At 48.6% G+C, this 17282-nt stretch overlaps 1 protein-coding gene across 5 annotated transcripts; it reads left to right on the top strand.

Moving 5' to 3' along the window:
• Positions 1-1516: 1516 nt before the first annotated feature.
• On the top strand, positions 1517-17280 carry RBM14 (RNA binding motif protein 14). Of its 5 annotated transcripts, none has more exons than XM_007171021.2 (3): positions 1517-1698; positions 7466-8930; positions 9707-10588. In XM_007171021.2, exons 1-3 carry the CDS (start codon positions 1623-1625, stop codon positions 9912-9914), a joined length of 1749 nt encoding a protein of 582 aa, XP_007171083.1. In that variant the 5' UTR covers positions 1517-1622; the 3' UTR covers positions 9915-10588. The 5 variants fall into 5 exon arrangements, with proteins under 5 accessions (XP_007171083.1, XP_007171082.1, XP_057408547.1 ...); XM_007171020.2 differs by having other exon boundaries at positions 1517-1959; XM_057552564.1 differs by having other exon boundaries at positions 1517-1959; positions 7466-7576; positions 9707-9878.
• Positions 17281-17282: the final 2 nt, after the last annotated feature.

The raw sequence follows: 17282 nt of genomic DNA, 5'->3' as shown, positions 1-17282 counted from the left end.
ATCTCCCTCCCTCCCTGCATAAGGGTTCTTAGTTTCCCAACCAGAGATTGAACCCAACCCCGCTGCAGGGGAAGTGCAGAGTCCTAACCACTGGACCTCCAGGGAAGTCCCTCTCTCCTGGATTTTTGCCATAGTGATAACTGTTCTGAGCAAATGACTGTTTTCTCTTTGTTTTTACCCATTTCAATAGCAGCCAGAATGATACTTATAAAACTATGAAAGATAAGTCATATCAGATGAACCCCTCTGCTCTCTAGACTTCCGGCCTCACTAAGAGTGAAAGCCAAAATTACTTCAATGGCCCACAAGGTGCTACACCTCCTCCCCATCCTTATGCTCTATTATTCACTCTGTTCCCCCCTCCAGCCATACTAGCTTGTGATTCCTTGGACAGACATGCTCCTGCCCCAGGACTTCCTGACATGTACTTTCACGCTGGAATGATTCCCCCCAGAGGATGGCTTGTCTGCTCCCTCAGTTACTTCAAGTCTTTATCACTACCTAGCAGGCTACATGTTTTACTTGTTATTATCTGTCTCTCCCCACCATGATATAAGCTCCAAGGTCGGGATTTTTGTAACTTTTTGTTCACTGCTTTATCCTTGGTCCTGCCCCACAGGGTAGGTTCTCAAAATTTGTAGAATGAACTTGTAAGCAAACATTTCCCTGAACTTGTCACATGTTCTTGTTTTTGACGTCTTCTGCCATGCGAAATCTTTTTATTTACATACGTACAACCATCAGTTTTGAAGTTTTTCCTCTTTTATTTAAAGGCTCAATTTTTACCCTCTCAAGGACCGTTCTTTTGACTTAATTTCCTATTTTATTAAACTTTCTACTGTGGAAAATTTCAAACATACACCAGAGATATATATCTCATTCCTCGTTTGCAAAGTCCATAAAAGGGAGAGGCGGGCTCTTATTGATTTTTCAGCGTCTCCAGCGTCTGCCAGGACATCAGCAACCTCAGGGAATGTGTTTCCAAAGAATAAATTAATGGCACGAGGGTTTCTCCAGGGCAGATGCCTCTCAGGGTCCCCTCAGACCACAGGCGGCAGTCCTGGAAGTCGTTTGCTGAAGGAAGGCGTCTGTCCTGTTTTCTCCCGCCAGGCCGGGCCTTCCCGTGGACACTCGCCGCCACCTCTAGGCGCGGGTTTGGCCTAGGTTGCCAGAATGGGAGGGGCTCTGACTTCCGACTGAACAAAGTTTTTTCTTGGGGCCCGCCGATCCCGGCCCCACCCAGGCCAGAGGCCGCCTCACTGACTAGGCCTCTCAGCAGCCACTGCACTTCTCGCACGCGGATCCCCCTCTCCAGCCCTTCTTCCCCCTCCCCCGGGCAGTGGCGGTTGGTCGCGCGCAGTCGTCCCTCTCCCACCCCCTCAGCTAACGAGCGGGCTCCAGGCCCTCTGGGATTGGCGGCGCCTGAGTGCATTTTCTCTCAGCCTCTCTGATTGGCTGCAGGGCACGCGGGATCTGGGCTCCGATTGGCTAGGTCAGAGCGCCTGCGCGGCGGGGTTCTCGGTCGCCAGCCATTCCTGGGGAGGACTGCCGGCGGGTCAGACGTTTCGCCTGTCGCTGGAGGAGAGGTCCAGGCTCTCCGGGAAGGCGGCTGCGGCGGAAAAATGAAGATATTCGTGGGAAACGTCGATGGGGCGGATACGACGCCGGAGGAGCTGGCAGCTCTCTTTGCGCCCTACGGTACGGTCATGAGCTGCGCCGTCATGAAACAGTTCGCCTTCGTGCACATGCGCGAGAACGCGGGCGCGCTGCGCGCCATCGAGGCCCTGCATGGCCACGAGCTGCGGCCGGGGCGCGCGCTCGTGGTGGAGATGTCGCGCCCACGGCCTCTTAACACTTGGAAGATATTCGTGGGCAATGTATCGGCTGCGTGCACGAGCCAGGAATTGCGCAGCCTCTTCGAGCGCCGCGGACGCGTCATCGAGTGTGACGTGGTGAAAGGTAATGTGGAGGCGGGCGCGGGCGCGCTCGGGGCACTCTGCTTGTTAGCCACGCCCCTTTCCCGGGGGTCGGTCACTGCGCGGTTGGCGGTGGGGGCGGGGGGAAGTCCGCGGGAGTGAGGCCGGAGGTGTTGGGGGCGCGTTGGGTAGAGCCACCCTCCTCCCGTGCGGTCCAGGCACCATTAACCAAATGGGAGGAAGCGGCTCTGGGTGGGTGCGGCGGCCACTGTGAGCCGAGCTACGGGGTCGGGAACGCGCCTGAGAGACTTGGGAGGGTACCGGGGGCGCGCCTTCCACTGGGCTCCTGGGCCTGGCACCGAGCGGAAATTGGGAAGTGACGGGCACAAGCCGGATCATGGAGCGGGGAAGATTTCGCCACTTCCCCACTTCCTCTCCAGAAGTCTGTCAGAGCAAGGGAAAAGGGAAAAGGTGGGGGCTGAACCCCACCCCCCCCCCAAGGCCACCGTCGTGTTCCCTCTCGATGAATGCTCCCGAGCGTAAGGTAACGGGGCCCTTGGAAGTTTCTTGGGCTGGGATCTTTTAGTATTGTGTGGCGTGGGTCTGCTGATGGGTATAGTTACTCGTGGGTACAGGAGGAGCCCCTTCCTAACCACTTTGGCCTTTCAGTATTGTTAGGCGTGGCAATTCTGTGCTTTCCAACTCCCTCAAACTTCTTTTTTCCCTTTGGGATCGATTTTACATCTATAAACTAGAAACCCCGACTTTTCGCATGTGGAGGAAGGCTTGTTTTATGAAACGGCCTCTTCTGAGCAACTGACTGGTCAAGGCGGTGCCCTAGGGCAGTATCCTTTTAGAAACTTGGTGATTTTGCAAGGGGGCACACTCTGAGCGGGACGTGGGGACTTAATAGTCATCTTTGCTTGAGTAGTCTAATTGTCAGGGTAGATCCCTACTTCGCCTTCGAGAAGAATATATCACCATAATTTAGGCCTGACCTCCTTTTTGGGACTTAGTTGACTTTTTTCATAGTCTGGGTTCTTATCCCTACGCTCTTTTTCTTTTTTGTTGGCAAGATTTGGAGGTATAGCCCTTGTGTATGTGGCCAGTTTCTGTTCCACTTGGGAACAGATCAGAGTTAACTTTGCCTTGCTGTCTTCAGGGACGCAACCTGGGAGTGAGTATCTGATCCCTTGCTCCTGGTGTTGGATTCATAGCTGCTCATACCCTGTGTGAGAAGTTTTGAGGATAGTAAATAAATTTGGGAGCAGGTGCTTATTCATTTCCACCAAGATACATCGTTTGGATCATTCCTTATCCTTTCCGTAACTGGGGGAAGTGTGAGGGTTGCAGTCTCCACCACTAGGAGTAATTCCTTCTTCTGCGTTAATACTGCATTTTGTTTTCCTCAACTCAGGCTATGCAAATTCATGACTATCTGGAATCAGGCTTTCCTGCTGGGTGCTCTGATGAGGCAGGCTGTATGGTGCATGAATTTTTGCTTTTATTTAGAGTGAAAGAGTGGGAAGGGCATCAGATTGGGGCCTGGCCAGGAAATGTATATGACTCATTATGAGAGTTCTGTGTTTGATTGACCTATTACATTTTTTGGTGTGGTTCTTAGACAGGGTGGCTACTAGATTGGGAGTCTAGAAACTTGCATCTGAGGGGACAGTCTCTATGGAACTCATTGGTCGAGAAGCCTCCTTTGGGTTGGTAGAGAAAGCTAAAAATTTGCCTGAATTTGCTTGGGACTGACAGCAAGTGACAGTGGGGGTTGGGGTGAAGTGTGTAACTGCACGTGGTTTTTAGAACTCCTGGCTGTTTTCTTTTGAAAGTTAGAGTGAAAGTTTTGCGCATTTTGTCCCTTTGCGAACATTTGATTGGCAGAGATGCACTGACTTCCTTAGGGAGTGGTGGTTAGTTGTTGTTTGTAGTTATGCTGATATGTAAGAGAGTGCCTGATAATACTTTGATGTAAGGGACTGTGGTAAAGATTTGAGGATCATATTCTCCACTGATGCCTTTCTATTTGGAGTGAAGGAAAATGAAGTTTTTAAGTTGGGAATGTAGTAGAAGAGACTGGCTCTGGTTCTATAAATAGCTTACTTATTTCTTGGTCTGGGAATGGGCACTTGACTGAGTCATCTTGTGTTGGTTGTCAGGTCTTTGAAAAGCACAGAAGCTTGGCATTGCACAGGACAGCCAGTTCCGTTTTATTTCACAGGGGGAATAACGTAGTTGCTTGGTTCCAGGAGCTTAGATATGATTTGTAGAGTAAAAATTTCCATAGCAACAGCAGATTGTAACTACTCTCCACAGCTACATTCTGTTGGGTGTTCAAGGATGAAGTCTGAGAGTTGCTGACAGCTTTAGGAACCATTTAGATTTCATGAGAAGTCTGAAAGGCAGAATAGGAAACTGTTTCCTTTCCTTTGTTGTGGGTGGCCATTCTTTCCTCCTACATACAGCTCTGTAGTTTCAAATTAGAATTTTTTACTCTTCTGAGAAAAGGAAAACTCATTTTTCTGGATTCTCTTAACTTTGGTACTGGAGGAATTGTGATGTCACCAGACCATTAGGATAGCTCTGTAAATCATTGCCTGATAGTCCCTTTAAATGCGATGGATTTCCTTCGGGGGTCACTGTTTCCTTGAACTACCTCTCTAGGCAGGTGGGTCCCTGGAGTTTGCTAGATCTTTGGTTTTTCTTTATTGTCCTAGGAGTAGTTAGGTTCCCGGCCATCTTCGGTAGGGCTAGGTCTGGGTTTAGCTGCTCACTGTGATAAGGGTTAGTTAGCCCTCATGTGATGGAGTCAGCTGGACAACTTATTCGCACTTCCCTCCAGTATCAGGCTTAGAAACTCTCTGATATAAATTGGATATAATTGTATCTGATGGCTTTCTTTTTATCAGCTATATAGCTTATCTGTGTGGTCAATTGAATTGTACACATGAAATCTCAATTTTCAAGTTTCACAAGTTGGTCTCTTAATAAAACCCAGCCAAGTAGGGCGTAGGGAGTAGATAACGTGACGTCCTATTGCTCTTGTAAACCCACTGAAAGTTTTTGTTGGGTGTTTTTTCCTAGCTTATTCCAGTCCTAGGAATTTGTGGATAAATTAACCAGGAATGTAGTATGGTTCCTTAATATTCCCTCATAGTGCCTGAAAGTTTTTTTTTTTTAATTCCCTTTAATCTGCCTACACTCTTGCTTTCTGCTGGCCATTGCATTCTTCTGGTGGTAGGGTCAGCTCAGCCTTTGCTTTTAACGAGATCTGGGACCACCAGCATTGATTTTTAGCTCACTGTACCCAAACTGGAGGTGAGAGATGAGAGGACAGTTCTGGTGCCCTGTGGCTAGGCCGAAAGGAACACTTTTCGCTTTTTGCAATTGGTAGATGAAGAATCAGGTTCTGGCCATAGGGGTGTGAAGACAGAGTTATGATACTTCATTTTGTTCCTTTATCGCCTCTGACTAGTTCCAAATTTGCATTTACAGATGATACTGTATCTCTTGTGTTTTATTAGAGATGAAAGATCATATCTGCAGGAAACTAAGCCTGTGGTTATTCCTAGGCTTGAATGATTATCATGATTTTTATCATTATATAGCTATTTATACTTTACAAGGCATTTTTTAAAAAATTTTATTTATTTATTTATTTATGGCTGTGTTGGGTCTTTGTTTCTGTGCAAGGGCTTTCTCTAGTTGTGGCAAGCGGGGGCCACTCCTCATCGCGGTGTGCGGGCCTCTCACTATCGCAGCCTTTCTACAAGGCATTTTTATCATCTCATTTGAATCTTCTAACTCTGAGGTGGGTAGGACAGATTGTCAGATGGAGAAATAAATTGTTAGTTCCGTAAGAACTTACAGCAAGTCAGTGAACTGGATCTTCAGCTGAGGCATTTTAACGCCTAGCCCCAGGATTCCTTTTGCTATACCGCACTTCTGACTTCTACCTGTTGATTATTTTTATTCTTATTTGTATGAGAGTCACATTGGTGGCATTGCCGTACATCCAGGAAAATGGCTTGCTTTATAGGAACAGCTAGAGAGGGCATCCCAATATGAAAGTTTCTAGAAATTAGGACACTTGTTTAGAGGCCATTTAAAAGGATTTCTTATCAAGAATGGAACCTTAGTAATTTCATCTAGGTAATTCATTTCCTAAAGTGATGTGAGAGAGATGGGGTCCTGGTGCTTGGACTTTAAAAGTAGCCACAGGTTCAGATGGGGTTAAGTGCATGGCCTTACTTAACACCAGCATGACCTTTTTCATTGTTCTTCAGATTGTGCTTGCACCATTGTGGTTTGTGAATTTGGATGTGAACAAGAATTTCTTCCTATTACTTCCTTTCCTAAAGTTTTCTTGTTCTGTATGGTAGATGAGTAGGACTTTGAGATCAAACATCCTGTCTTAGAGGCTTTCCTACCACAGCTCATTTAGGACTGAATGAGGACCTGAGGGGTAACCTGCTTAGCAGAGCCTGCTAGCTGTGGTAATTGCAGCTTCTTGCTGTGAAGCTGAGAAACCAAATCTTTTCTGTGAACAGAAGCCCAAGGGGTAAGGAATACTTCTGTCTCTTGATGAGTAACCTCTGATGTAATGTAGCCTGGGGGTGGGGGGCGTGTGTGTGTGCCTTGAGCCTGAACTCAGCCAGGAGGCTCAGTTTCCATTCCCACATCTTATTGGCTTACGTGGGGTCCAGCTTCTCCCCTTCTCAGCTTAAATGTCTAGTCTTAATACACAATCCTGCCTTACACGTTGACTTCTCAGGGGTAGACTGGTGTAGTGAAGAGGCATGGAGAGCTGGGATTCTGTTCCTGGGTCTGACACATGGTTTTGCGGCAAGCCATATAAATTCTCTGAGTGTGTTTGCCCACCTGTAAAATGGGATAATGATCCTTTGCTCTGCCTGCCTCCTGGGATTGTTGTGAGGCCCAAATGAGGTCCTGTGCATGGAAGTGCTTTGAAAACTGGGAAGTACTGTGGGAAAAGGGGAGATCATACTGGAGGAATTTCATGGACTGTGCATCGCAGTGTAGCTCTCCTGCCTTAATTGGACCCTGGGCTGAGACACGGGTCATTCCAAGACATAAGTGGTCATTTCCAGTGTTTGAGAGTTAAGCCTCAAAGGTGAACAGTAGTGTTTGGTGATCTTGGGATAGACAATACTGAGTAATTGAGTGATCCAGGAATGCTTTCTGCTTTTTGTCTGCTCGTTTATACTTACAGGACATGTGAAGATTTTTATCCTGTGTTGCTGTTCATCTTTGCTCTTTCTTCTCTCACCAGGAAGTTGGGTGAGGTGGCAGGGGGAACGGGGAGAATGGGAAGAAAGCCATAGACAAAGCTGCCTGCTTGGGACAGTCAGAAGCTTTGTTATATGGGAGCCACATTTTATGACCTACTCCTGGAGAGGAAGGTTTGGAGGCCTGGAGGTAGCTGGCAACAGCTGGGTGCTGTTGGTGTGTCCAGTTTGGGACCCATCAGGTAGCATGCCCTGCCCCCCTAATTGCTAACCCTCTGTCTGCTGCTTTATCAGACTACGCGTTTGTTCACATGGAGAAGGAAGCAGATGCCAAAGCCGCCATCGCGCAGCTCAACGGCAAAGAAGTGAAGGGCAAGCGCATCAACGTGGAACTCTCAACCAAGGGTCAGAAGAAGGGGCCTGGCCTGGCTATCCAGTCTGGGGACAAGACCAAGAAACCAGGGGCTGGGGATACGGCATTCCCCGGAACTGGTGGCTTCTCTGCCACTTTCGACTACCAGCAGGCTTTTGGCAACAGCACTGGTGGCTTTGATGGGCAAGCCCGTCAGCCTACACCACCCTTCTTTGGTCGCGACCGCAGCCCCCTGCGCCGTTCACCTCCCCGAGCCTCGTATGTGGCTCCTCTGACGGCCCAGCCAGCCACCTACCGGGCCCAGCCCTCAGTGTCACTGGGCGCTGCCTACAGGGCCCAGCCTTCTGCCTCTTTGGGTGTCGGTTATCGGACTCAGCCCATGACAGCCCAGGCAGCCTCTTACCGCGCTCAGCCCTCTGTTTCCCTTGGGGCCCCATACAGGGGCCAGCTGGCTAGTCCTAGCTCCCAGTCTGCCGCAGCTTCCTCGCTTGGTCCATATGGTGGAGCCCAGCCCTCGGCCTCGGCCCTCTCCTCCTATGGGGGTCAGCCAGCTGCGGCTTCTTCGCTCAACTCCTATGGGGCTCAGGGCTCCTCCCTTGCCTCCTATGGTAACCAGCCATCCTCTTACGGGGCGCAGGCTGCCTCTTCCTATGGGGTTCGTGCGGCTGCCTCCTCCTACAACACCCAGGGAGCAGCTTCCTCCCTAGGCTCCTATGGGGCCCAGGCAGCCTCCTATGGGGCCCAGTCTGCAGCCTCTTCACTAGCTTATGGGGCCCAGGCAGCTTCTTACAGTGCCCAGCCTTCGGCCTCTTATAATGCCCAGTCTGCCCCATACGCTGCACAACAGGCTGCTTCCTATTCTTCCCAACCTGCTGCCTATGTGGCGCAACCAGCTACAGCTGCTGCTTATGCTAGCCAGCCAGCTGCGTATGCTGCGCAAGCCACTACCCCAATGGCTGGCTCCTATGGGGCCCAGCCAGTTGTTCAGACCCAGCTGAATAGTTACGGGGCTCAAGCATCAATGGGCCTTTCAGGCTCGTATGGGGCTCAGTCAGCTGCTGCGGCCACTGGCTCCTATGGTGCTGCAGCTGCTTACGGGGCCCAACCTTCTGCCACCCTGGCAGCTCCTTACCGCACTCAGTCGTCAGCCTCATTGGCTGCTTCCTATGCTGCACAGCAGCATCCTCAGGCTGCTGCCTCCTACCGTGGCCAGCCGGGCAATGCCTACGATGGGGCAGGTCAGCCGTCTGCAGCCTACCTGTCCATGTCCCAGGGGGCCGTTGCCAACGCCAACAGCACCCCGCCGCCCTATGAGCGTACGCGCCTCTCCCCACCCCGGGCCAGCTACGACGATCCGTACAAAAAGGCTGTCGCCATGTCGAAAAGGTACTGTATGCCCCCCCGCCTCTGCCCCCAGCTGGGGCTCAGGGCAAGGGGCTGAGGTTGGCATGGGAGGGAAACTGGAGCCATCGGCCCCTCCCTTGGTCTTCTCTACTCCTGTGGGATGTCCAGAAGCTGAGGGGGGTGATGTCTGTGAACTTTCCTGGTCACCAGGGTTCAAGTGGAGCATAGTGCTCAGACTGGGGTGGTACCAGCTAGTCAGGCTGGGAAAAGTGTCACCTGTCAAGGCTGGCCCAAGTGCTATTGGAGCTGCTGCCTGCAAGATTGTGGCCCATAGTCTTTCCCACTGTCTGAAGGATCCTTAAGCCTGTTACGTGGTTGTCCTGGCCTTTGGTGGGGGTGGGTTTGAAAGAGTAGTCCCTTTGGCAGTCACTGGCTGAAGGCAGGGTGTATGTGGTGCGTCCACTCTTTGGGAAGTTGGGGACCTTGCTTTCGTCCGCCGTTCTGTTGGTAAACAACCAAGGTCTTTCTCTGCAGGGCCCAAGGGTGGGGTAGTTTGTTTGTGGTTTGGGAATGCGGACCAGAATCCACCTTGGCCAGTTCAGAAGGGGAGGTCTTCAATGGTGGGCTTGGTTTCCCACTGAGTTGGACCAGGCTTGATTTCTTGCCCTGGATAGGGTGTTGAGCCTTCTGACAAAATCTTGTTTGTTGGAGACCAATCTGATTACACCCTCCCTATCCCCATTGGCATCTCCCCCGTGCCCACCTGGAGCCCTCCCCTCAATTGTCTCATTCACCAACTGTCTTCTTCTCTCGACTAGGTATGGTTCCGACCGGCGTTTAGCCGAGCTCTCTGATTACCGCCGTTTATCAGAGTCGCAGCTTTCGTTCCGCCGCTCGCCGACAAAGTCCTCGCTGGATTACCGTCGCCTGCCCGATGCCCATTCCGATTACGCACGCTATTCGGGCTCCTATAATGATTACCTGCGGGCAGCTCAGATGCACTCTGGCTACCAGCGCCGCATGTAGGGCCGTCCTGGGACAGGGCTCCACAGGGAGGGAAGGAGAGGAGAGGTGGGGTAGGGTGCAGACGCAGGTTATAACCACTGGCCCATACCTCTCCTGTTTGCGGTTTTTCATCCCCTCTACCATGTGGGCCTTCCCCAGGAGACGATACTTTTGAGTGTTCGGCAGTAACCTACTTTATTCCTTCGCCTCAGCAGCAAATCTTGCTACTGGCTCTAGATCTGCGGTTCCCCTTTTCCCCTGCCTCCCGTCTCCCCAGGATGGGAATTTCTTTTGTTTTTATTTTTTTCCTGGCTCCCTTTTATTTTTGTGCGCGATATTTAAGGTCGTCTGGATGGGGAAGCAACCTGCAGCTGAGGTCGGCGGCGCCTTTTTCTTTTTAGATGTGAGGGAGGCCAGGAAAGGGTTAGCTTGACCATTTCCTATGCGCCAAGCTGTGCCAGTTGTCCAGGGGGCCCTGACTTTGTCCCTCTATAGACTGTGTTGAGACTGAGTTCCTGTTGGGACAGTTGGTTGGTATATGTCCAGATCCCTACTGACCCCTGATGTTCTAGCTGATGCTGTGCGGCACGGTCCACTTCCCCATCTCCCCAAGTAGGTGGTGTTAGAAAACCTTAATTTTTTTTCCCTTTTGTATGGACTACAAATAAAACTTGGGGCGATTTGCAGTTTGGAAACCTGGTTGTCATTGTCTTGATTGCACTCAGTTTCAGAGAAGCCAATTTGACATCCAGGAGGACATGACAACTAAAGGGAGGGTGGCCAGAGAACCCAGGGCAGATGAGGAAAGGGGTTTGAATGTAGGAATTAGAATGATTTCCCTGCTGGCAGAGGGATTTAACCCATCGTCGTTCTGCTAGTTTGCCATCTTTAGGACTGGAGAGTCCGGCCCAGGTTGCTTCAGCTTGAGTTAATCACACCAAAATGCAGTAAATTTACTGCCCATTTTCCTCGCCTGTGCTTGGCTATTTTCCTTGACTTGTCTCCAGTTCAGGAAAAACCTGGGCTCCAGCAGGGTGGTTCTGGGGTTTGGCTTCTCAGGTGAGAAGTGGGGAATGGGTGGCTTTGGTGCTTATGAGGCTAGTAGGTCTTCCAGGCAGTGGGCTCCAGTGAGTACTGGGGCTGGGACCTGGGAAGGAGCCAGTAGTTGGGGTGGGGGGGTCATGTCACTGTCTGGTAATGCCCTGTGGTTGGGACAGTTGGAAGCCGGTATGGGGGATTCTGGCTGTAGACCTGGTATTTCGCATGTCGAACAACAGCACGGAGCGTCCTTCCTGCGTCCTGCCAACCCCTGTCATCATAGTCACCTGAGACTCAAATTCCCTATCTCCATTTGTTAGGGTTTCCAGATGTTTTCTTGTTGGGTTTATATTTGAAGGTGTTATGATAGACTCCGGGAAGGGGGTGAGGTGCAAGCATAACCAAATAGGGATGCTGCGATACGCTGAGGAATTGATTGTTTATACTTTCATTCTGGGACTAGGGGTTCAGAGGACCTGAGCACAAAATAAGACAATTCCAGCCATGGACAAGACAGAGGCTTGGGCTCTATGATGGGTGAATGAAAGACTGGTTGGGTAGGGTGGTGACAAGAAATTGACTGACATTCCTTTGGGAAAGGGGGCTTTAGAAATTTGATTTGGGAGTCTGTTGGGGCAAGGTGATTTGGGGGGGGGGGGTGTCAGTCAAATGGAGTTCAGGTGGGTTCTCTTCTGCTTCCTTCACTGGTTCACTGGTTTCTTGTGAACTTCCCTGTGACAGAGTAGTTTGCCCCAGGTGTTCTCTTACTTCTGCCCAGTGGGCAAAAGTATATGGTCTTTGTTTAACTGTGAGCTCCTATTTGTGGATGCAAACTGGGGGTAATCTCAGGGATACTGAGGCCATAGCCGCCTCCTTGCTTTTCTTTCTTCTCACTTCTTTGCCTTCAGGTGCTTTGCTGCTCCTTTTCATTTGTTTGCAGGACTGGGAGGAGGGGAAATTTGATAGGTTTTTTGTCACTTTTCTGCAGTGAGGGTGGGGTAATCTCAGGGCCAAGCTAACAGGCTTAGCTCTGGTTATTTCCCCGGAAAATCAAGGGTTGGTTAATTGTAGTGCTGTGATTGTGGCCTGTGTATTTGTAATTACTTCTTTCTTTGTCAGTGGCTTTCTGTCATCTTTCTCTCCAGTGAGGGTTCTGCCACTGTCCCAATCCCATGGTTCCTATGAAAAATAGCCTAATGTGCTCTCGGGGCCAGTGCTGATATTTCTTTATTGCAGCCCAAGTTCTTCAGAGTGACCTGGCCTAGATGATCACTCTGCTTATTATCTTTAGGTCCTGATGCTCTTGTGGCCTCTGCTGCCAGGCTTCTCATTTAAGCTAGAAGGAGCTAAAGCTAAATCATTTGTCATTTTCCTCTTTCTTGCAGATAGTTTTAAAATTCCCTCCCTCTTTAAATTATGCCACCTGTTAATCCTATAGCCCACTCTTCATACTTTGCTTTTTGTGGATTTCTGATTTCCAGGGTCCTATAACTTGGAGACGGTTGGGTTGAATGAATGGGAGGATAGACGTTTAATGTGTGTTTTGGGAGAAGTGGGTGGGAATATGCGCTCCCAGTGTCCTTCAGATCTTTGCTCTTCTGATCTATCGCCTCTATAACTTGACCTTCATTGGAGAAGCTTTAGATGGTTTATTCCTGGAACAAGACTATGTAAAGGCTTCTCCCCTCTTCAGCCTCTTCTCTTTGCGGTTTGGACCTTGTTTCAGATTCTGTCTGGGGTAGGCCTGGGGCCCCATCCCTTGTACTGGAGGTAACGGGACTATCACTGAGTGGTCAGCCTCCATGGGTAGGCTGCCTTTCTAGTCATGCCCATCAGTTAAGCTCTGCCAGAGTCTGTGCGCAGACTGTTGGTTCTGCAGTCGTTTTATCCTATCAAGCCAAGTCAGTTGACTATAATGTGGGATGACTAAGGTCATAATGAAAATTAATTTCCTAGATTAATGGACTAGTATGTAATGTAATAGGAGTTTGGGTAATAAAGAAGATAAGATGGATATGATAGGTGGAAAATTCTTATTCACCTAAATTCTATAGGAACCTTTAAAAAGATCATAAAGGGTAGAATCTAGTTTTCCAGGAAGAACAAGTTATTAATAAATGATTTCAAGTCTAGCTGTAAATCATTAGAAATATTGCGTGTCTGTAGTGCTGGAAATACAGTGTTCAGGTAGCTGAGCCCTTGGGCTGACCTTGGGAAATCGATAGTCCAGGGGGAGGGGGCAGGACCTACCTCGATGAACTAGTTACAGTTAATAAGCAATGCTAGGGAAGTGACAGGTAAGGAAGGAGAGGATGGGGCAGCCCCACTAGAGAAAACTGTGGAGGTGGGATTTGTTTGATTTGAAAACTGACTTGGCACAGAGAATTACTGAGGGTGCTGGCTCTAAAATCAGGCTTCCCGAGTTTGAATCCCGGTTCTGCCGCTTATCTGGGTGATCTTGGACATGTCAGGAATTCTACCTAAGTTTTTTCATCTATAAGGTAGGGAGAATAGTTAACATCTATTGAACACATGCTAAGCATTGTTAAAAGTGCTTTTCATATATTTCATTTTACCTTTATTGCAACTCAAATGTATTAGGTACTTTTAAACCTATTTTGGAAATTGAGGCTGTAGGTTAAGTAACTTCTGAAGATCACATGGCTAGAAAGTCGTGGATCAAGAAATTGAACCAGCCATTTTGAACCATCCAGGACTGTTGGAGCAAATAACATGTAGCAAGTGTAGAGCCTCATATATAGTCACTGCTCATTAAATGCTAGCCATCTCAGAAATAAGGAGTTTAGAACATTCTGGGGAGATTGGGATTGCGTAGGGGAGCACACAGCTGAGCAAAGGACTTTGGGTGTAGGTGTGAGTACAGCAAGTATGAGTAACAGTGAAGGAGGGGGATTTCTGTAATGAGTGGTACCTAGGTGTGATGTAGGCCACTGGACCATACCAGTTTTGGCCACCTCCAGTGTCAGACAACACTTGTGTCCTGGGGGTCAGATTCTCCTAGGTATGGAGAAGAAAGGTATGGAGTAGGGGACCTGCACAGACATTAAGGGGAGGCTTAAGAGTGTGTAGCTGGAAGTGGGATTGGAGGCTTAGGAAGCTTGCTGACTGGCCTAGTGGCTCCCTCTGAATATCCCTGGAGATTACTGGTTTATAATTTGAGCCCTTATTATACCAGTAACTCATTTCTGGATTAGGAGCCAGAGTTATTAGGTATATAAGTTGTATACATTCTTAAGAGTGTGAAACAAATAGATTGCTTATTCACATTTGAGTGGTCTACACTGACAACAGTGTTTCCCCCTGAATTTGGATTTGTTTCTCATTTCCCTTTCAAGAGTCCAGGCTCCAGCATCTTTCATCTCTTCAAGATGTGGAGCCAGAACATATTTATGCTTGGGTCTGAGAGAAAGGCTAGATGACTTTGGACAAGTTGCTTTATCTTTTAATTTAGAGGCTTGTTAACCTGATCAGAAGAATCACCAGAGTGGCCATTTGCAGTGTTCCAGACAAGGTGCTTTTAAAACATCCGATTCTCTGTAGTTGGTGTGGTAAGGTAGAGGATTTGGACCAGATATCCTTAATTTAAAAACGCTTAATTTTTAAGTATTTTGGTAAAATACAGTTGGGAAAATGAACATCAGTATGGAGACACTGGAGCTACAAATCTCCCTACCTAAAGCTTCATTTTGCAGCATTTGTCAAACGTAATCCTGGTGATCAGAAGCTGTAGCATAAGTTACCCCTGGCTTTTGGGCTTTTTATGTTTGAGGGAGACTGGAAAGTATACTAGGTGATAAGAGCAAAAGGGCTTGTTTTTAGTACTAAGTGTCCATGTTCTTTTTTTTTTTTTAGTGTCCACGTTCTTAAGCTGACACTGCAAATCCAAAGTCATTTCTCTCCTCTTGGTTATGAAGAATTTAATTCATGCGTTATCTCTTTGTTAAGTTAGTCAACAAATATTTGAGTGCTTACCATGTGCCAGGGGCAATTTTAACACAGGATAATAGTAGACAACAAGAAAAGGTCCTTGCCCCTGTAGAACAAGTATTTGCTGGGGGCAGTGGGTGGGAGGGAGTCAGAAAATGAATGAACAAATAGGATTTCAAGTGGTGGTAAGTATTTGGAAAAACAACATGGAGTCATGGGATAGAGTTCCAAGGTGTAGCGTTGGAGTGGGGGGCTGTGTTTAGATGGGGTGGCCAGCAAAGGACCTGGAGAAAGAACATTTCAGTCTGAATGAGCTTGGGACAAAGGGGCCAGTGTGCTGGAGCATAGTTGGGGTGGGGTGTGTTAGGGATGGGGGCAGGAGAATTGTTACAGAGATTGGGAGATTCTGGCAACAACCAGATTGGGTAGTGTGAATTGAAACTTTTCCAGTTGCCGTGGGTTTTAATTTAAAAAGCAGGGGAATGATTTAATGTGGTTTACTCAGTTGGATGAGCTTGCAAAATGAAACAAATATAACTGGACCTAGAGGGCTTTCAGAAGGTAAATCAAGAATATAATTAGATCAGGGGGTGGGTGTGGGTGGTGGTCTGCAAACTGGCCTGAACTGTGATCCCGAGAAGATTTCTATTCCCAGTTTTTCCCCTTTGGACTTGGAGAGATTCCTAGTTTCATAGAGTAAGCTGATCTCATATGCTTTGGTATTTTGGAAGAAAGTTTTATCTCCAAGGCTATTAGGACAGAAATTTTGGAAGATCAAACAAAGGAGCTGAAAGGATTTCTATACCAGATGTGTTTCTCTGCGCACATGGAGTTGTGACCACCTCCCGATGATGCAGGGCCCCTCCAGAGGGCACACTTGGAGCTAACATGCAGTTGGTTTTCTTCATCACTGATCCTTTGGCCTTTATTCAGAGCCGCAGTGTCAGCATCAGGATCCACAATGAAAACGGACCAAGATTAGTGACCACTACATTTGTAAATGTGACATTTTGATATTTTTAGATTCCTACCTTTTCCCACCCTAGAATAAATTCTTGACCAATTACCCACTGTTTGATTTCTGAGTCACGTCAGGTTTTAAAATCTATTTCCATAACTTTGACTTCACCTTTCTCTTTATGATCCCCACCCCTTTTGGGGGGGCTGCTTTGAACGGTAGTATGTTCTGCTTTTGTCATCTTCACTCCTGATGATCCCTTTCCTCACTGCTTTTATCATGTTTTAAGTTCTTCCATCCCTTTTAAATTCCCTCTTCAAAAGCTGCCTTGCAGAAGGGTTGTTCAATGAATTATGGGATTATGTGAAGAAGCCAAAGGATGATAAAAAAAATGTGATGAGGGAAGCCGGACCCTCTGGAGAATGCTGTTTTGATTGTATTTTGCTTATAGCTGGTTGTGACTTAGGCTCTTCCCTCTAAGGTCGGTTCTAGGAGTTTAAACTTACAGCTCTGGCTGATGGCGCCCAATAAAATAAAACAAAAAACTTTGCTGCTCTAGTTTTTTATCAGGGCGGGGTGGGGGTGTATGCGCAATCTCCACGGTCACACAGAGAAGCCTTTTCTTCATCTCGGACCCCGGGAGGCTGGTTCCTCGAAGGAACTTGTCTCTTCGGCGCCTCCTGAGTAATGCAGCCCTCAACCGAGCCGACGTCGGGGCCTTTACACCCTAATTGAAGCTGAGCCCATTAACCGTTTTCAGAGTTCCTTTCACCACCTATGAAAGTAGTTTCAATGGGGGGGGTAGCTCCGGGACTCCCAGGGCGGCAGTGCGGATTCTTGGCCAAAGGAGGAGGTTGGTTTCTTCAGGTGGGAAGCTTTGCTGTTTTTCTTACCTGGCTTCTGGGTCTGCGTAAGCTACCGCCCGCAGCACCCTGGCTGCGAGGGGGATGGCGTTTGGGAGATTAGAGGGAGAAGTGTGGAGTAGAAGGCAAAATGGAGCGCACGTGGAGTGGCGAAATGTGGAAGCTTAACAAAGTTGGCGCCATGAAGCTAAAAACCACCACACCGGATCCCTACCTCGCTCCGCCTAATGGCGGGCGGAACCCCGCCAGCGAAGCCCACGTTGGTAGTTCCTCCCTCACGCCGACCTTCCATCCAATCAATGACCTCAGTTTGTCGAGAGAGGTACTCATTGGCTTTCGTATAAACTCTTTGGGGTTACTGACGTTTCCACCTCTTCCAGGCCTCAGGTAATTGGCGTTCGTGGTAACCAATCAGGAAGAGGATCTACGGGAACGCCTGCCTTTTATTTTATTGAACGGCCAATCCGGTGGTAGGTTCACCTCCCCCTCTACCCAGAGTCACTGCTGCAGCCGCCGCCATTTTAGCGTTTTGTCAGAAGCGTCCGCGCCGCGAGGAAGAGCCCTTGCTGCTTTTCGTGCGGG

The sequence above is a fragment of the Balaenoptera acutorostrata genome, chromosome 9 (genome assembly GCF_949987535.1).
Source record: "Balaenoptera acutorostrata chromosome 9, mBalAcu1.1, whole genome shotgun sequence".
NCBI lineage: Eukaryota > Metazoa > Chordata > Mammalia > Artiodactyla > Balaenopteridae > Balaenoptera > Balaenoptera acutorostrata.
Note: the sequence above shows the minus strand (reverse complement) of the source record. Positions and strands in the feature narration are given on the sequence as shown.